Source organism: Mustela nigripes, chromosome 3 (assembly GCF_022355385.1).
Source record: "Mustela nigripes isolate SB6536 chromosome 3, MUSNIG.SB6536, whole genome shotgun sequence".
NCBI lineage: Eukaryota > Metazoa > Chordata > Mammalia > Carnivora > Mustelidae > Mustela > Mustela nigripes.
In genome coordinates, this window is record NC_081559.1 from 9,503,421 (window position 1) to 9,524,912 (window position 21,492).

The following is a 21,492-nucleotide window of genomic DNA, read 5'->3' on the forward strand; positions in this document are numbered from 1 at the left end:
TTCATTAGGTTTATTACCAAACTTCTTATATGTGTGTAAATTTATGTCTGGCATTTCCATTCTGTTTCATTGGCCTGCATTGCTGTTTCTAAGTGTACAATTTGGTATGTGTGCTTCGGTATGTTTTAACCTCTGGTAGGAGAAGTCACTGACCTTATTTCTCTGTTCTTTTTAAAGTAAGAAAGGAAACTGATGAAGAAGAAATACAAGTATTTCTCAATACCACATGGAAAAGTATATACATGTACCTTTTCTATCAGTTCTTTTGCTATGTCATTTGTTTGTGTCTCATCAGTTAGAAGATATTCCTCAATCACAAGTCTTGGGCATCTTTGTCTGCTGGGTACTGCTGAATGCTTCGGGCTGTAACAGAGAATATATTCATGTTGGAAGTTAGTTGATTATTTTCAGCTAATATGCTCAATGTTAAAATGAGTGAACAACTCATAAATAAGGTCAAGACAATTTTTTTCCCCCTTAAGCCTAAAGGTTGTCTTCTTAGGTAAAAATATTAGAAAAACAGAATAACTTCTATTAATTTTAATTTTCTTAGTTTAAACTTCTATTAATTTGTTTTCTAATTTAATATGGAAGAAAAAAAATTCACCAGTCATTTTAATAAAAACTGTGAGAAATGATTTCAGATCACTGTTATACCTCATTTTTGTACAGAAGCACAAGTAAGTGTCCTGTGCAAAAAACTATCATCCTGTCTTTTTCCTTTTCTGATCTTTATCCCTTGCTTATTCTTAGTCTTGTCAGAGCACTGCTAAGTCCACTGGAAGTTATGCTAAAAGAGGAACAGTAATTTATACATAGTTTAACAGATTTGTAATTAGGATATAAGCGTTGCTACCATGAGACAAAATAGCATGTTTATTCACTAATGCTTGAAATACCAGATGAGGTTCCATCTCATAGTGAAAGCTGGGGCCTGTACAAACCCTCTCAGATTTCCGTAAATTGGCAGTTACTGAGTAGCAGGGCAGTGTCCCTTAAAAGCACAACTGGAATTTTTTTTTTTAAGATTTTATTCATTTATTTGACAGACAGAGATCACAAGTAGGCAGAGAGAGGAGGAAGCAGACTTCCTGCTGAGCAGACAGCCCGATGCGGGGCTCTATCCCAGGACCCTGGGATCATGACCTGAGCTGAAAGCAGAGGCTTTAACCCACTGAGCCACCCAGGCACCCCACAACTGGAATTTTTTAAAGTCCCTTTTTTGTTTGTTTGTATTTTCAATTTTCCTGTTTTTTTTTCCCTCTATTTCATTTTCTTTCCTTCCTTAGCTCTTTCCTAGTTAAAGTAATCAGTTACTAGGCCAGCACTAGTAAAAGCACAGAGTAAACAGTGTTTACCCTGGTCTTTGAGATGGCTTGATATAGTGCTAGGGTTGTGTAAAAAAAAAAAAAAAAATTGGTAGGTTATTGATATGTTATTGGTTATTTTCATTCTTCATTGGAAAGGGCAACTGTATTTTGAAAACTATCAAACTTACAAGCAAGGCTGACAAAAATGGTTGCAGTATTGTTTGGGAAAACAGCTATTAAAAAAAAGTTTAAAAAATGGGTTTTACATCCTACTTTTTTTTTTTTTTTTAAAGCTGGTAAGTCTCTCTGATTTGTGAGAACTTGGCAGGTAGGTCTTTCTGCTGTGAAAGTTTTAAAAGGGAGAGGGAGTTTCTGTCGCCACTATAAATAAAATACTATAGGACAGTTAAAAAAAACTACACTCAGTGAAAGTGGCCTTCATTGGCCCAGTCAGCTCTTTCAGTCCAGTGGCAGGACCTGTAGCTGACGGTTACTCTGCTAAAGGTTCTAGGAACTTTTTGAGTCTATTTTCCTTTTCCTTTGTTCACTAACATCCTCACGTAGGACCCATTTTCTGCAAAGGGGTAAAATCCATGAGGAGCTTTAAAAGGAAGGAGGTGTAAGTTTCCTTCTCTCGGTCCAGGTTGAATTACTGGAAAATATGCTCTAAACCAACCTCCCTAATTATCCTTTAATCCTCATCACTACATTCAAACTTCCTTTTCTTGTAGCTGAAGAAAACTGTCTCAACAGCTCCTCGTCTGTGTCCTTGAGCCCAGGCTTACCTTGATTTTGAGCGCAACAGCACCACTCTGTACATGTAACTTGCGGGTAGGTGTTTCCTTGGCCCCACAGGTTGTATCACAGGATGAATGGCTCCAACAATGTATCCTTTAAGATAGTAGTCTTCCACTTTTGTTACTATATCTGGAATTGAATTTATCTTGATGACTTCTGGGTTCGGCGAAGCTGAAATAGCAAATGCAATGAGAAATTTGCACATTTATAAAATATTACTTTATAAAACATTATTTCTATCTATGTGTGATAATCCTAATGAATAGGAAGCATATGATTTAATCTCAAATAAAGTTACACTAGCATGTATTATAGCTAAATTAATTGTGGAAAAAAGCAAAAGTAACCTTCTAAGCTGGTAGATATGTAATATTACCAATATGATTTAAAGTAGAGTTGCCTTATACATATTTTTCAATTAAGGTAGCTTTATTCTTTCGGATTTCCTTTGATTGACTGTATTCCATTAATAGATACTGAAGACATACATAAGAGAAACAATATTAAGTTGAAGAGCTAATTGTTTTTACAATTCTGAACAAGATAAGATGCATATTTATTTATTTATTTATTTGTTTGTTTGTTTTTAGATTAAATTAAACTTAAAAAATATTTATTTATTTACTTAACAGAGAGAGAGCAAGCAAGAGAGCACAAGCAGAGGGCGCAGCAGCGGGAGAGGGAGAAGCAGGCTCTCCACGGAGCAGGGAGCCCAATATGGGGCTTGATCTCAGGACCATGACCTGAGCCGAAGCCAGATGCTTAACAACTGAGCTACCCAGGTGCCCCCGATGCATAATTTTGTAATATAAAATTAATACAAATATAAAAATTACAAGTGGATATAATGACATTTGTTAAGCAGAGGTCGTCAAGTGCTTTCTTATTTCTACCACGTGTAACACCCCGTGCTCATTCCCAGCAAGTGCCCTCCTTAAGGCCCATCACCCATTTAGTACACCCCCACCTTGCTCCTTTCCAGCAAGCCTCAGTTTTTCTCTTACCTGTAAAGTCTCTTGTGGTTTGCCTTTCTCTCTGTTTTTAAACTTATTTTATTTTTACTTCCCTTTTCCTATGTTCATCTTGTTTTGTTTCTTAAATTCCACAAAGGTGAAATCATAGGATACTTGTCTTTCTCTGACTTATATCACTTAGAAGAATACTGACTTCAATACTTATATAAATGCTTGAGGAAAGGAATTGAAAAGTAAAGGGAACCAGAAAGTCTTTTTTTTTCCCCCCTGAGAGAGGGAGAGAGAGAAAAAGAATGGGGGGAGGGGCAGAGGGAGAGAGAGAACCTCACGCAGTCCCACACCAGCACAAAGCCTGACACGGGGCTTAACCACACAACCCTGAGATCATGACGCGAGGTGAAATCAAGAGTTGGACAGTTGGGGCACCTGGTTAGCTCAAGCTTAAGCATCTGCGTTTGGCTCAAGTCATGGTCTCAGGGTCCTTGGATTGGGCTCCTTGCTCAGCGGGAGCCTGCTTTTCCCTCTGCTTGCCACTCTCCCTGCTTATGTGCTCTCTCAGACAAATAAAACTTAAAAAAAAAAAAAAAAAGAGTTGGATGCTTAACTGATCGAGCATCCAGATGCCCCAGAAGCTCTTTTTTAATAAGTAAAATTCCTAAATGTAGAGGAACTTTAAATGCAAAATTGATACGCAGTTGAATTATCTCTTTGAAGCGGGGCAGATCTGTAGAAACTACAGAGCAGTATGTTGTGTACAGTTTTTAGCAAAAGGAAAAGGGTGTGTTATTTGGGAAAACGTTCTTCGTGCTCAAGCAGAATTAATTTAAAAAACAATTTTATTTTCTGTAACAATATTCCTCATTTTCTGGAAAACAATCACGAATTTGTATCTAGAAATAGGCCTGCAATTTGATTCTCTTGAGTAAAAAAACATATGAAATTAATTCCAGGTATAGGCAATGCTGGCTCTTGGCCTCCTGTCAGTTTGGTCAGCGGAGTCCAGCAAAGAACTGCTGCTAATTGCCTGAACACAGGAAGGAGGTTAAGAGGCAGACAAAGAAGAAGGGTCAGAGGAAATCCCCACCTCCCCTGACACTAAAATCCACGTGATGGAACAGAACCTCCAACCCTGGGTATTCACGCCAGCTTCCCAGAAGAAAATAAAACACTCAATAGGTAAGTTAAATAAACCAAGAGAGATCTGTTTCCTCAAATTCTGATCCTCCTTTGGATTTACACGAATCTATTTACAATATACTTTCTTTATCGTTATGTATAGGAACGAAAACACAGAGAATCATCTTGGACTTTGAAGGAACAGCTGGGTTTCATGGCAAAACGGCCCTGTCCTGCGTGGTTGTGTGGTGATCACTCTGCCGTTCATATGGTTTTACTCTTTAAAGTCCCATCCCGATTTCCAAACAAAGAGAAGGACAAACTATAAAACAGAATAAACTGTTAAGACTAAGGAATGAAACCTAACCTAAACTTATTTTTAGAATTGCACACTAATTCCACAATATTTTAAAGAAATGCAGTCTTTTAATGGATCTTGTTGCTTACTGTCCAAAGTGGAAATGCTTTAGCATGATACCAAAGAATCTTCAGGGTCTGGCCTCTTTGTTCTCATTCAGCTTTCACTCTTGTCACCCGTTTTCTGGTGCGTCTTGCGGGGCGGGCGTGTACTACCGCACTTCCTGAACCTCACCCGCTGGCTCACGCCGCCAGGCTTTGATTTCCCGTCCTGCTCCCTGCGCCTGGTGAATCACCTCTTCCCCTGTGCTGTGGTTCTGCTAGTTCCCTTTCAGACTTGATGAGAGTTACTTGTTTTTATGTTTGTCTCTCCTTCAGGGCAAGGAACCTACCTGATGACTCTTTCTATGCCCAGTATTTTCCTTAGGTTATTATGTTAAGTTGGAAATTCTGTTCATAAGGGGAACTAGGAGGTGAAATTTTTGCATAAAGGAGGGAAAACCATCAAGGTTAGCTAATGGAAACCAAAAAAGTTATCTAGTAAGTTCAGGAACAAAAGTACAATTTCTCTAGGACTTGTTGGAGAGAGACACCAAGGGAACGAACACACGGGCAGTGTTGTGGAATTGCTACTCTTTTGATTGTAAAAGTGAAGGTGGTCACGAACCTGGTGAGAATCCAACCAGGGAGAGTTCAAGGTCATATTCACTTCAGACGGCTCTAACTTCAGGCCCCATTTTATGTTCCTTACATTAGTAATATTGCGATGAGAAAACCACATAGAAAAGGAGGTTAAAAAGGAATGAGAGGTGGAGCCACATCGGGTGTAATTAGCTCCATCTTGGAGTGAAAACTGGAGAAATTTGTCCAAGGGCCACATCTCCTACAGAGAGTGAGGCTGTAGGCTTGGAGAGCTTCTCCATCCTGCTGCTCTGCTTCCCTTGCCGCTGTGCTTGCAGTGACTGTTTGGCCCCATATTGTCTCACCTAATCTACTCTCGTGCCGCAAATGGGAATGAAACCCCAGAAACTAAGAACTGAGGATTGGGAGAAGTCTGCTTTCCTTGAGCAATTCAGGCAACCCTCGCTCTGCTTGTTCTCTGTGAAACTGCCACCATCCCAGGGAGTGGAGGGCTGCAGCAGCCCATATATGAAAGGTACTTACTGAGTTCAAAAGGCACTTAAGTTGTTAGTAAATATAGAATATTTGAAAATACTTCAATCATTCTGTATTTTACCAGGTGCTCAGAAGTTCATAATAATTAATATTATTTATTTTAGTTCCATAATGCCACCTTCATCATTAAAGATTATATGGTATCTGCTTATAATCTTTATCTGCCTATAATGTGTATGTATTTAATGCCACTAACTGTACACGTAAAAATGGTGAAGATGGGGCACCTGGGTGGCTCAATTGTTAGCCGCTGCCTTCAGCTCAGGTCATGATCTCAGGGTCCTGGGATTGAGCCCCACATTGGGCTCTCTGCTCAGGAGGGAGCCTGTTTCCCTTTCTCTCTCTGCCTACTTGTGATCTTTCTCTCTGTTAAATAAATATGTAAAATCTTTAAAAAAATGGTGAAGATGGTAAACTTTATATTTTCCCACAATAAAAAAGGTTCTATGTCAAAGAAAACATATATCATATATGTACATACTAAAATCTACTTTCTCCTTCTGAATTTGATCACCTTAGATACTTTATATAAATAGAATCATACATTACAGTTGACCCTTCAACAACATGGGGTTTAAGGCATCAGCCTCCATGCAGACAAAAATCTACGGGTAACTTTTGACTCCCTGAAAACTTAACTACTAATAGCCTCCTGTCAACTGGAAGCAACATAAACAGTCGGTTAACACGTTGTATTTTGTACTGTCTCGTTACAATAAAGTGAGCTGGGGAAAAGAAAATGTTATGAAGAAAATCATCAGGAAGAGAAAGACATTTACAGTACTGTATTGTATTTATAGAAAAATCTGCGTGTAAGTGAATCTGTGTAGTTCAAACCTGTGTTGTTCGTAGGTCAACTTATTTTGTCTTTTTGTGACTGGCTTATTTCACTTAATGTAACGGCACATGGTTCATCCATGTTGTAGCATGTGACAGGATTTCTTTTCAAGACTGAAGAAGATTCCATTGTATGTATATACCACATTTTGTTTATCCATTCATACATCAGTGGACGTTTGAGTTGATTCTACTGGCCTATTGTGAATACTGCTGCTATGAAGGGAGATGTGCTGATATCTGTATGAGATCCTGCTTTCGGCTCTTTCGGACATATACCCACAAGGGTGATTGCTGAATTATATCGTTAATTCTATTTTTAATTATTTGAGGAATGGCCATATGGTTTCGATAGTAGTCACATGATTTTACATTCCTGTCAACGGTGTACAAGTGTTCTAATTTCTTTACATCCTTGTCAACACTTGTTTTTTGTACATTTTTTAAAATAGTAGCCATCCTAATGGGTATGGGGTGATACTTCATTGTAGTTTTGATTTGTATTTCCCTAATGATTAGTGATGTTGAACATCATACGCTCCTTGGTCATTTGTATATCATTTTTGGAGAAATGCCTATTCAAGCCCTTTGCCCATTTTTAACTTGGGTTATTTTGTTGTTAAGTTGTAGGAGTTCTTTATATATTCAGGATCTATATTTACTCCCATTTCATAGGTTGACTTTCTACTGTTGATTGTGCCCTTTGATGTACAGAAGTTTTAAGTTTGTTATAGTCTCATTACTTATTTTTGCTTTTGTTGCCTCTGCTTTTGGTATTATATCTGAAAAATCTTTGCCAAATACAATGTCATGAAGGTTCTCCCATATGTTTTCTCTAGGAGTTTTATAGCTTTAGGTCTTACATTTAGGTCAAAGGTTGTTTTTTTTGTTGTTTTTGTTTTGTATAATGGCACTAGTTTATTGGTTTAAAAAGGTTTTTTTTTTTTTTTAAAAGATTTTATTTATTTATTTGACAGAGAGAGATATCACAAGCAGGCAAAGAGGCAAATGAAAACTTAAAAATTCATGAAAGTATAAGAAATTTTAAAGTTTATGAGAAATACTATTTACCTGACAAAAGTGAAACACAGATGTATGTAGATTACAGATGATAACTTAAAAATACATGAGCAGAGATGAGCATTTCATTTTTATGAAAGTGCATCTTCATAAATTATAAAATTCAATACAAGAGTAAGGGATATGCCTTGGCTTGGAAATCTATCCTGGCATTAACCACTACTGCTGGCAGGTGATAATGACAGTGGGGATCATTACCTGTGTGAAGTTGGGTTGTTTTCCCATATGGCATGACTAAACAGAGTGCTTAAGGTTTCAGTCAAGAAACCATTTAAGGATCACTTGAACTACAACTGTGAGTCCTAGTTCCCTGTTTCTTGCCTGAAAACTTGCCATTGGTAGCTTCTGGCAATATCAAGGAAGCCCCAGTCGCAAACCTGTAGAATGTGTGTCAGGTGCTTCAGAGAGAAGCCCAACAGTCTTTTAAGAAATGTGGCATTTCCAATGCTCCTGACAGCCCAGAGGAAAAAATTATGTGGAAAAAAGGGGACACATGGGCTCTGAGTTTGAAAGTGATTTGGAAGAATTGGGGCTTGAGTGTAATTAAAGATGTTTTAGGGATATCTTTATTGCACTTAGTTTTCCTTTTTCTATGTATGTAGAAGAGAGGTAGAAGGAATAATTGATGTTTAAAAATGTCTGAAAGATGTTTTATCTTTGATAAAAGTTAAATTACTAAGTGAGAAAGTAGTAAGTCATAGTTTAATTCATATGTTTTTTTTTTTTTTTTCTCCCTTAGCAGTACATAAAGTAATAGTGTGTTTTACAATCAACAATGTTTTGGAGTCAATGAAAAATGATAATTATATACAAAGAAGTGTTGCAAATATATTGGCTAAGAGAATGAGGATTTGAAGAACTCTTGGCTGGGTGCTCTAAATGTTAAAAAAAAAATCTGAACAAGGATAAATTCTTAGTTCTTTTCATAGTTCAAAACACAGAATGAGAAAAATCTGATTTACATGTTCATTTGGTGGGGGAAGGAGGAAATCCTAGAGACTTCAGCTGACCACAGATTAATTATAAGTTAGCAGTTAGGGGTGCCTGGGTGGCTCAGCCAGTTAAGCGTCTGCTTTCAGCTCAGGACATGATCTCAGGTTCCTGGTATCAAGCCCCATATCGGGATCCTTGCTCAGTGGCGAGTCTGCTTCTCTCTCTGACTCTTCCCCCTCTTATACTGCCCCTCTCTCTCTCTCAAATAAATAAATAAAATCTTAAAAAAACAAGTTAGCAATTAATCTAATGTGATTATGGTCATCTGAAAGAAAATTGCCTTCACAGGAAGCTGGCTCACTGACTTCTGTGCTCAGTATAGCAACACTGGAATACTTCCTGTTTGTTTTCCTTCCCCTTACACATTTATCACCATCTAAATAATAACCAGAATATACTGGTGTATTCACCTGGTTATCTTTTTCTAAAGATTGATTTTATTTGAGAGAGAGAGAGTGGGAGTGGGTACCTGTCCCCACACATCCATGTGGGTTGGGGCAGGGGCAGCGGAGAGAATCTTCAAGCAGACTCCCTGCTGAGTGTGGAGCCCAAACTGGGACTTGATACCTTGACCCGTGAGATCATGATTGAGCCTAAATCAAGAGTTGGAGGCCCAACTGACTGAGCCCCCCAGGTGCCCGTCACCCCGTTATCTTACTTAAGGTCTGCCTCCCTCGCCACACTGAAAGCTCTATGAAGGCAGGGGGATAGTCACACTTTGTTCATCACCATTTCTTTATACCCGGAACAGTGCCTAGCACACCGATGTTCAGTTAATATTTGTTGAATTAATAAGTGGATTATGTTCAATTTAAGGGCAAAATCAGATGCAGTTTCAAGCTGGAGTTCATTAAAAAAAAGATGTTCAGGATAGTGAGGGTTCTGATGGCCCTTATAGGTGTTCTGCAATTATGTGCCGAGTAAGGGAGGACCAGGATGCCATCTGGATGTATGTGAAGGGCTGTCCCACAGAAGCAGCAGGCTAGTGTGGCACTGGCTGAATGGTGGAGGGGCCAGCCACCTGGAGGAGTATTCACCCCAGCTGCAGGTGGCCGGGATCACCCACTTTCCCATGACACGCCTGCAGCCTGCAGCTCCCCTAACTACCAGGCGTGATTGGACTGAGGTGGTGTATCCCAAACTTAGGTCACTGAGCACACATTCACAATTTTCGTCATATCTGAGTACCATTGGATTTCCATATTCTTAAATTTCCTCTTTTAATTTTCTTTTCTTTTTTGTTTTTTAAAGTGTGGAGCCCAGTGCGGGGGCCTGAACCCACGATGGTGAGATCAAACCTGAGCTGAGAACAAGAGTCAGATGCTCAACTGAGTCACCCAGGTGCCTCTTACTTTTCATTTAAACTTCCACTTATTTCAAAAGGAATCTATATTTCTCATATGACCATAAAAGCAGAATCACTTACCATAAGTAGAAAGCTGCCATACAAATGAATGCAATGAAAATACTAGATTCTAGCCAGACACTGATCTCTACCAAAGATTCTGAACCATACCTCTGTTCTCTCTTTGTTGAAAAGGAAAATTAGCCATTAGAGAGGTGTTAAAGATACATTAATTCCAAACTGATTGGAAGGGCTAAGAAGAATTGAAAAGGGCAGAACTATGAGACTCAGTGTTATTTCTCTGCCTGTGTGTACAATTTGAAAGCATCTCATGTCCAGTGCCAAGTGATTTGGTCGAGGCTCAGAGACCCATTGAGGAGGAGCAAGGACACAATGACAGTAACAAGGAGACAGATGACATCAGAGGGATAAAATGAATTAAAAAACTAGATAAAAGAACTATAAAAACTTTACAGTTTAGGGTCGCTTAATGGGCTTTCTACACTTCATTGTCCCAAACTGATCATGAAAATAAACTCATTCCCTCCATTCTCTTGTTTCAGAATATGGTTTTCAAAGGCAGAGTTATGTAACATGTTAAAAACTATCACCAAGAAGATAGTTATAACAGAATAACATTGGTGCTTAAGGGGGTTCCTGTTCAGGTGAAGAATGTATTTCTAAGGAACACCTCGTTCTCTGGTGATGTCAATGGAATAAGTCCAGCTTTCCAGGTCAACTCCACAGCCTCTTGCACTCTCACTAAAGTAAGGTTATTGTCTTGAGTCTCAAAGCAAAAGAAATGTTAATGCACTACACACACACACACACACACACACACACAGCGGTTTTGGGAGCAATTACAAACTGAGAAATCTAGAAAAGTTAGAGAGGGAGAAAAAATTATACAGCTATATCTTAGCATAAGTTTATGTAAAGATCATGTTTATTTGGGCTCAGTGCCTTATAGTCAGTATTGAACTGCCTCAAGTGTGTATGTTCTATCTGCAGCTCTGTGCCTTTTGTTTGTTTTTAAGATTTTATTTATTTATTTGACAGAGAGAGAGATCACAAATAAGCAGAGAGGCAGGCAGAGAGAGAGGGGAAAGCAGGCTCCCTGCAGAGCGGAAAGCCCAATATGGGGCTCGATCCCAGGACCCTGGGATCATGGCCTGAGCTGAAGGCAGAGGCTTTAAACCCCTGAGCCACCCAGGCGCCCAGGTCTGTGCCTTTCGATAAGCAGCCCTCAACACAGACATGACAGTTATGGTAAGTGCTTAAGAATACTTATTAAAGGACCAGCAAATGAAAAAATTAGGTGTAACATATTCAATGAACAGAGCTCCAGGGTTCTCATGGAGCATGGGTTTAGAAAACAGACTCTAGAACCTGGATGCGAATTTTAGCTCTGACACTTACTAGCCTGGAAAGGGAGATTGAGAATAGGATCTACCCCTCCCTTCCCCCACCCCAAATAGGATCTACCCTATAGGATTGTCAGAAGGATTAAATAAGTTAATATTTGTTCCTATAAAGTAGCTGATGTGCAGAATATGCCATACAATGGTTGCCTCTTTGTTAAATAAATAAGGCCCCTTCCTCTGGAAAGAGAGGCAATGCAGTATTTTCCTCAGAGTTTTCCTTAGGCTCTTAAAGCAGTCACCTGGGTTCAAATCATGATTATGCCATTTACTAGATCTGAAACAAGTTACTTTGCCTCTCTGAGACAAGAATAAGTAACTGTAGTACTTTATAGATTGTTCAATAGTAACATGAGCCCAGCGCCTGGCACAGAGTAAACGCTCAGACACCAGGGCTGTGCCTGTGTCTTGGTGGTCCAGTTCAGGAAAGAGAACTTCCAGTGAAAGTGTCTTCAAGGATGTCATTGTTGGTTTAAAAATCTCCAGAAAGGGGATGTCTGGGTGGCTCAATGGGTTAAAGCCTCTGCCTTCGGCTCAGGTCATGATCCCGTTGCCGTGGATCGGGCTCTCTGCTCAGAGGGGAGTCTGCTTCCTCCTCTCTCTCTCTCTGCCTGCCTCTCTGCCTACTTGTGATCTGTCTGTCAAATAAATAAATAAAATCTTAAAAAAAAAACACTTAAAAAAATTTCCAGAAAGATCACTGTAGAGATTTGGATTTATTTCAAAAACATAGCCTGCTTCCCATCCTGTAGGATTCTAGAGGTCTCTAACTCACACTCTAGATCAGAGGTCCTTATGCATGCTCTAGATCTCGTGTCCCAACTCAGCTGTGGATTAGGTGCTCCGAAGCTCACAGTCCAGATCAGGGCTTCCTAACTCACTGACTTAGTACACTGAGTCCCAGTAAGGACACTTAAGTGTCCAATAAGGCAGCTGAAGGCACCAGGCTGTTAAAGTGAAGAAAGGACCTGTTCTGGAGGAGGCTGTGGGACCTAGAAAAGACTCAGAACCTCATCCAAAGAGAGTAGTAGGCTCAGCTAAGGGCTGCCATATAAGCATGTGGGCCCAGTTGTTATTGGATCTTCTAATTTTTAAGAACCCCCCCAATCCAGATTCTTATGTAATATTTGCACATTTATAAAAAGATAGTTAATTCAAATATTTTAATACTGTGTACAGCAAGTGAGACCTGTCTGAAGGCTGAATATGGCCCATTATCTCCTTGGTTTGCAACTTCTGCTGTGGGTCACACCAGGAACTCTGTTGACTAGAGCCTGCTCAGGTCCAGGCCGGGACACCTAGATCACATTCGGCAGTGTCCAGCATCCTAGGACACAGAAAGAGTGATCCAATTCTTCATTAATGGGAAGAGGAGAAGGATGGTGATAGGGCTGGGGTTCACTCTTTTAACAAATTGTTCTCCTTATCTGACATTGGGACTTGCTTTAAACACCATTCAAGAAAAGTAAAGCCAGGAGCATAGAGAGGAAAAATAAATCGAGGAATTTTTATGAGGACTTCCCTTCATGTAAGTCCTTTCGATTCTTACTTGTGCTGAGAAGAGACAAGAAGCCTGACTGAGCTGAGAGGTGTGAGGAAGGGGAGAGTTGTGCACAGAGAGGAATTTTCATCAGTGCTGACCAGAGTGAGTACTTCCCCTCAACAGGCTCGGTGTTTGAGGCCAAGCCTTTGATCTGATGTCTTTATACTGGGGCAGTAATATCAGAGGGTCAATTTGTTGTTGTTGTTTATTTTTTTAATTACTTTTTTTAAAGATTAAAAAATATTTTTTTAAAAGATTTTATTTATTTATTTGACAGACAGAGATCACAAGTAGGCAGAGAGGCAGGCAGAGAGAGAAGAAGAAGCAGGGTCCCCGCTGAGTCGAGAGCCCGATGTGGGGCACCCTTGGGATCATGACCTGAGCTGAAGGAAGAGGCTTCCCACTGAGCCACCCAGGCGCCCCTAAGACTTTGTTTTTAAGTGATCTATATACCCAATATGGGTCACATGACTGAGCCAGCCAGGCACCCCTTGGCTCTATTACTTTTGACACCAGGAAATTCAGGGGGAGGTGGTAGTTGTTTTGGCTAGGATTTGAACAGCACAGGCGGTGAGCAGCAGCTGCAAGCCATCCGTCTTCCTCCTCCTAGCTCTGCAGCCACCCTCCGTCCTTTCTCAGTTCTTTAGGAGAAGGAACAAATGGTGCTGTTCACAGCATTATTGGGTGTGGTTGGTTACTGTGAAATTGATGCTGCATGATTTGTAAATGCTTTATTATACCTTACAAGACTATTGTGGATTACTGATGAAAGAAAATATTTTATAATTGCTTTGAAAACTGTATAGATGCAAAGGTGATTTTTATGATTAAAATTGAAACACACTGAAGGTCAAGCAACATTTTAACATTTGTCCTCATAGTTTCTAAAATAAAATATCAACTGGGATGCCTGGGTGGCTCAGTTGGTTAAGTGGCTGCCTTCGGCTCAGGTCATGATCCCGGTGTCCTGGGATCGAGTCCCATATTGGGCTCCTTGCTTGGCGGGGAGCCTGCTTCTCCCTCTGCCTCTGCCTGCCTCTTGGCCTACTTGTGATCTCTCTCTCTCTCTCTCTGACAAATAAATAAATAAAATCTTTAAAATAAAATATCAGTAGACTTTTTTATGCTCATTTGCTTAAAAGCTTCTTAGGCAAAAATCACATTTTAGAAACAGAAAGATTTACCTTCCAGTATAAAGCTAAGAAATTGCTCAATGCCAAAAGCTTTGCTCTGATGACATAACTTTATGAAAACTGTCCAAGACATATATATATGTTCTTTCCACCAATTTACTTCTGAAGATTGGTATGTGTTTTTGAAATATTTATGAAACATTATTTCCTCAGATAAACATACAATGTATAAACACTGGCAAGTAATTTCACCATATTCTCAAAAGGGAATAGACTGTCAATCTCTATATATATTTAGGAATTATAATAAAAAAATAATAGGTAACATATACCAAATGCCTATTTTGTGCCAGGCCCTATGTGAAATGCTTTACATGCCTAATCTTAATTAACCCTTACAAAACTCCATAAGGTAGATACTATCATTATTCTCAGATGAGGAAACCCAGGAAGAGAGAGATCTGGTAACTTGTCCAAATTGCTAGTAAGTGGTGAGGCTGCGATTAAACCAGACAAGATGACTCCACAGCCATACACTTCAGTGCCTATAAGAAAGTAAAACCCCATTGATTTGGGTCATGTTAAGAATTTGTGAAAGTTCAGACATGAGTTAGGCTAAAGCTTTTGGACTATAATAAATTGTTAAGCAATTTCATGTATGGATATTAGAAGGGATATTTGGTTTTACTCTACTTATCAAAATGCTTAAAATTATTTACCAATATGAACTGCTAGATGAATAATATCCAAATTATGTAATCTTTTATATTTCCATGGAAGCTGTCATTTTTATAGTCACTCATTAGTATATTTAATCGAAGTAATGTAACTGCAGTTTTAAATATGCTAAAACTCTATTTAACTACAGGTTCATTACTATGGACAGATAAATGAAAGATCAAATTATGACCATTTCAGACTCCTGCAGCTTTCTGTTTCACTGCTCCCTCCTTCCTGAGCTGCTCTCCAGCCATTCTGTTTTATCTGTGGTTCCCGGACAGATAAAACAGAATTCCATGACATTTTCTCTCGTTTCTGAGTCTGTATATCTTGTCTTTCAACCTTATTTGCTTTACCTATACTTCCTACTTAGCCTTTAAAGAAAAAAGATCTTTTAAGGTTTTTTAGGTAGGGGTAGAAATGTCACTAGCATACAAAAATAAGACAAAACATAAACACTGACAGGACGTGGGTAACCACCATCCGTTCAAAAATCAGAATATGGCGGGCACTCCAGAAGCTTCCCATTTTGCCCTTTCCAATCACAATCTCCCTCGCCCACTCTGGGCTATCTTGGATTTTATGGCCATCATTTCCTTTCTCTTCTTTCTAGTCTACTATCCAAGAATGCAGCCTTAAACACCGTAGTTCAGTTTTGCCCATTTTTTTGTTTTATATAAACGGAATCATATGGCATATCCTTCTGTATCTATCTTCTTCTTCTTTTTTTAAGATTTTTTATTTTTATTATTATTATTTTTTAAGTAATCTCTATACCTAGCATGGGGCTTGAACTCACAACTCCGAGATCAAGAGTCGCACACTGTGTTCACTGAGCCAGCCAGGCGCCCCCAGTGTCTGTCTTCCTTCACTCAGCATTATGCCTGTGAGATTTGTCTTGTGTAGGTTGCGTAGCTTTAGTTCATTCATTTTCACTGCAGTACAGTCCAGGTTGGCGAAGTGCTGCCTATGGCTTATTGGTTGGTACTACAATGGCAGAGCCGAGTAATTGTGATGGACACCACGTGGCTCACAACGACTAAAATACTTAACTATGTAGCCCCTCACAGAAAGAGTTTGCTGACTTTTGCAGTATAGTGTTCCACTGTGTGAGTATACCACAACTGATTTTTCTAATCTCTTATTCTTGGATTTCTGTGTTGTTCATTCTTTTGGGCTATCATAAATAACACTTCCCTGAACACTCTTGTATGTGCCTCACAGTACGCATGGACACACATCCGTATTCGGTGTATCTTCAGCTAACCAGGTAATGCTAAAACATTTCCCCCCCAAAATGGTGTATAGTTTAACCTGTGGTATCGTCAGTCTTTTAAAATTTTAGCCATTTTGGATGATTTTTAGTGGTATCTCACTGTGGTCTTCACATGCATTTTCCCGCTTACTAATAAGGTTGAGCACAGTTTCATATGTCCATTGACCTTTGGGATTAACTATTTTGTGAAATGTCTGTCCAAATTCCTTGTTCAGTTTTTTCCTATTGGGTTGTTTGTTTTTTCCTTATAAATTTGCAGTTGTATTTTCTCTATTGTGGGTACAAACCTTTGTCTAAGTCCTACTCATTCTTTACATCCTACCTCAGATTGAGGTGACCCATCTTTTAAGGAATCTTTCTGGATCCCACCAATCAGGTATATGCTTCTGTAGCCCTCACACTTCCAGCATAGCCTGTATCATAGTGTATGATGTACACATTCTCATTGGGTGTCCGTCAGTAGGATGCTCACTAGGGTACAGGTTCATAAGGACCAGGGACTAGGCTTTATTTATCTTTGTACCCTAGCTCTTAGTTCAGGAGGTACTCAGCAATATTAGTTCAATTAATGAGTAGCTGTCCACCCAGATATAAGAAGTATATGTGGGACAGAAGATAGAAATTATACTGCTGATAGAAATGTATATGTATTTTCTCTCAACATCAGTATTTAAGAGGATCGACTGTGTGCTATTACCAGAGATTCTCTTCTCTCTCAGTTCAGGCTGGGATCATTCTCTTCCACAAGAGTCTGGATTTGTGAGGTTTTATTATTCTTCTAAACCAAATACCTCACCATTATTTCAAACATAATGGAACTCCCCATATAGGTTTTTTCACCTGGTAGGAATTTGGGCTAGGCACTATGACAGGGATTACGTTGATGTTTGAGTAAATTTCATCCCTTTTGACTATTTGAGGAAATGCTCATGAACTTAATAGACTCAGACAGATACAGAAAATTTAGCTGGTCCCACCCTTCCTTTCTCTTCTTCTTCTCCCGTCCGCTTCCTTCCCTCATTTCTGATCCTTTATTTGCTGCTTATTGATTCCTCAACGCGTTCTCTTCAGTGCTGTATCTTCATTCTTAAAAAGTTCTCTACAATTTAAAATTATTGACCACTTCTTGCTCTTTGAAGCCTTTCCTTTCCGTGTGTTCTCTGGTGCTACATGGTCCTGACTGTCTTCCTTCTCTGTCTTTTTGTTGAATTGTCTCAATATGGTTAACTATGCCTGACAACTCAGCCCAAGATGCTTAACGCCCTTCTCATATTCCCTCTCTTTAAGACTTCCCTTATTTCAATTCATCCTTGTGGAAATCACCATACTCCAGCTCCCGTATCTGTAAGAGTCTCTCATAGAAGCAGTCCTTATGTGCTGTAAGATGTCCACTGCCCCCCCAAATGCAACATGCCTGTGACGGAGCTGCTCTTGACCACACACTGACTTTCTGGGATGCCCTTCCTACTGTGAGAGGCATCATTATTTCCACAGTTACTCAGGCTCAGTCACTCACTTACTCAGAAGCAGGAAGTCATCCTGGGTTCCTCATTCTTTCTGTCCCTTCATATCCAGCCAGCCACAAGCTAGTAAGCTCCTTCTTCATTGTCTTATATTTGCCCATGCGTTCCGTCCTTTTGCTGTTCCCCACATGTGTGTCCTAATTGTCCTCTTGTAGCCTTGACCACTACAAGAGGCCTTCTAAATCACTAGCCTCGCTCCCATCTCTTCCCACTCAATCTCACATTCATCTTCTAAAAATACTTCTCTGTACCTGTTGACTACTCATTCAAAAGTCTTTACAGCTACTTAATTCCAGTAGAATCAAAGAATCCTTCCTTAGCCAGGTCACAGCATTTCATACTCCATTTATTTCCAACCTCATTTTCTCCCTTTCTCCAACACCCCCCCCACCCGCGCCCCTTTGCTCACTGCTCTAGTCAGTGGTCCTTGAATATGTCTCAACCTCTTAATCCTTTTCTGACTAATAAGCCCTATATGTTCTTCAGGGTCAGTTAAAGTCCCGGTTCCAATTCCAACTGATTCTATTCAAAATTGATTTTTCCTTTTTCTGACACCTCTTGTATCTTGTATTGTAATTTTTTCTTCATTAATTCGTTAAAACTTATTGACCGTTGTTCATGTGCCAAACACTGTGCTAGTCACGGGATACAAAGGTGGATAAGATCTAGTTCCCGATTTTGACGCGTTCATGATCTTGTCCAGTTTGACCCTTTAGAATATAAAATACTTGAGGGCAGAAACTGTCTCATTCCTCTTTGTATTTCCAGTGCTTATCAGCATCTTCTACAGAATACATATGTTATATGTATTGATTGCTGTGAACAGCAGTGATAAAAAATGAGAGTTTCTTCTTTTAATAATAAGGAAGCAAGTTAGGGGCCAGCAACATTTTACTTCATATATTTTACATAATTTTACTAGAAATTCAAAGCTACCATCTGTCCTGTTGGGTTTTTAGTATTGTAAAAACTCCTTTAATCTTAAAGCTGTAAGTGCTTTAAAAATCCTTAAGGCTATTGTTATTCAGATTCTTTTCTGGGCTTTAAGGATGAAACCAACACTTTTGGATCCTTTGCAAAGTTAATTTAACTATTCATTAAGAAATTCTGTAACACGCTCATATATACACTCACACATGCTCATAAATACACATTCGTGGGTTACTATACAATAATCCAGAAAATTTATCACAAAAATTGTACCAAAATCTCACTAGTGCAGTTGGTAGACCTGGCACAAAGCCAGGATGGATAATAATAGTTAACTTTTATTAAGTGGATTATCTTGTATTATCCTCTTTAATCCTCAAAACAACTCTATTATGTGAGCACCAGCAGAACCCTTCTTTTTCAGAAGGGGAAACTGAGATATAGCAACATTTATAAACCTGCCACAGTTAGAGAGTGAAAGAGCCTGATCTGGAATCCAGGAACTTTGATTGCAGAGTCCCGTGCGCTTAATGACTGTGCTATTATTTCTCCCATGGAGATGTAAATAATGGCTCAAAGTCCCCCTGCCCACCCATCCAAAAAGAGTGTGGGGAAGCAGAGAGAGAGAGAGAGAGAGATTGAGAACGCATGCGAGAGGGACAGGGAGAGGGGAAGGGAGAGGGAGAGAGAGAGAGAGAGGGAGAGAGATAGAGAATGAAACTGAATGGAAAATAAAGAAATCATTCAGGATAATTAGGCATCCGAACACGGGGCCCTGGTAATTTCAATTTCCTCTTGACCCACTGAGACTTTACTCTCTGTCTCATGTCCTCTCTTTGGAAAAAACGGAGGAAAACAAGGTATGAGACAGGCGGGTCGTGAGCACACACAGCTGTCACTAGACCATTCTGTTTCCTGAAAGGTCGCTCACAGTGGCCCCTGAGAAGCAGGAGGTGCCACTAGTTAGAACTCACAGCAATCCCAGGACAGAGCTGCCCGCGCTAACAGAAGGCTGGCATGTTCTCCCCACTCCCTCACTCCAGGCCTCGTTCCTCTATACACTGGAGGGGCAGGTGGAGGTCAGAGAACGGGATAAAGAAAGGTGGCTTGTGCAGTTGGGGGGGATACAGAGTCTTGGCTTCTGAGGCAAAGGCAAAGGCAAGAACAAAACAAACACAACAAAAAAAAGTGTGGAAGAACTGGACAGAAAGGGGCACCAGGAGACGCGGCGCCTCAACTAAATAGGAACCAGATGCAACTTTAAAATATGTGCCTGCTTTCTGTCTAACCTTGGCCATCTGTGCCCCTACCTACACTTCACAGTGTGACATTCCGTTACCTCCTCCGAACACCTAGGGTGGAGGGAGCAATGACACTCCTCCACAGAGAGGAGGGCTTCTGGGAACAACAAAGCCAAATGCTTCCTGAAGAAAGCTGTAGACGTTTCTGATTCAAGCATGACTGCATTTATACACATTCGTTGGAGACTGTTAGCATGGTTAGAAGGAAATAAATCAGAAAAAAAATGTCAAGTTACTTTAAGCCCTGGGATTCTAGGGCAGATTGTGCAGCAATTCTTAAAGTGCAGATCAAAATGGCTCTGGCCTAAAGTTTGAGTAGACAAGGTCTTAAGGTTAAGGAAAGTGTGTGTTTGTGTCCTATGAATTTACAGAAACTTGCCCTAAAAATAACGGATAAGAACAACCGACGGAGAAAACATGGCACATCATGAATATTTCTCAAAGGATGGTTTTTGAAAAAGTATGGAACAAATCCACATGATTGGTTAGCTCTCTGATTGTCACCGTTTCCTCCATCCACTTTTAACTTCCATAATTAAAAATAAAATGAAGAGTATTGACATTTTTTCCTTGGCAGCCTTAGGTTTAGATAAAAATAGAAATGTGAATATGTTGAAAGTATATGTACAGATTTTATGTGTCCCTGGAAGGGGGTTTGCTTGCTGGCTAGCTCAATTTTTGACAAAGAAAAATGGGCTGTTCTTGCTTCTGGCACAAAGATGTACTGTTCACACAACAAACCAAAAAATGGAGAATTTGTGTTTAAGTTGAAAAGAAATTCATATCCAACATGATAACTTATTTAGTATAAACTTTCTATTAACTGATAAAATGCGTACCTTATTAGAATGAAAGTGTAACTTTGTAATAAGAACTTAAAATACTGATATCTGGAAATTCTAACAGCAAGCAAGACATCCTAAATTTTATTTTCAGTATCTCATGATTAAAGATATTGTTCTGTTTTAAAAACTCAGTTTTATCCGTGCAGTTGTATACTCTAAAGTTTCCAAAAGAAGTGAGGCAAAGTGTTTGTGAGTTTGAGCTGCCTCTGCTCCTTCCACAGGGCTGCCATCTGGACTTGTTTATTTGTGTTTCTAACTTTCTGGAACAGGGGGTTTCTCTGTTAGGGATGGGGCACCGAGCAAAGGAAGTGTCTTACAGAAGACTATCTTTTTCTCCCTCTTTTTTTTTTTTTTTTTGTTTTTTACTGTATTTTCAAACTTCAAGTTTAGCTTGGTCAAAAATATAAAATGATTAGCACAGTCACAAAATTTTACATAGTTGGAAACCTCGGAGTTACCTTAGCAAATACTCTTCCTCACGATGCAAATCATGTACCCTACATGCTACCTTCTTGTGACTTTCAGATCTCTTTCAAGACCCAAACTGTCATTAAGGCTACAGCTATTTGGCCGGGAAGTCAAATATTTTTATCTATCCTTCTACAAATAAGCATTTGATTTAAAAATGAAAGAAATAATTCCAGGCATTTTTTCTAATTTTATAAAGTACATATAAGCCATATTACAAAAAACGAAGCAAACAAAACAAATCTTTCAAAAATATTATCAAGAAACAAAGCATTAATTGTTAGATTTATACAATCTATCGTGAAGACTAGTCTACAAATTCACAAGCAACACTTAAAAAAACTAG

At 39.3% G+C, this 21,492-nt stretch overlaps 1 protein-coding gene across 2 annotated transcripts in view; it reads right to left on the reverse strand.

Annotated features, from left to right (window-relative positions):
- The window catches only part of RFTN2 (raftlin family member 2), a 69,952-nt gene that overhangs the window by 47,725 nt on the left and 735 nt on the right, over nt 1-21,492 (reverse strand). For both annotated transcript variants that reach the window (XM_059393134.1, XM_059393133.1), the window contains 2 exons: nt 2,096-2,279; nt 249-363 (listed from right to left, as the gene is read on the reverse strand). In XM_059393134.1, coding sequence (XP_059249117.1) covers nt 249-363; nt 2,096-2,279 — 299 coding nt within the window. The remainder of the gene's footprint in view (nt 1-248; nt 364-2,095; nt 2,280-21,492) is intronic.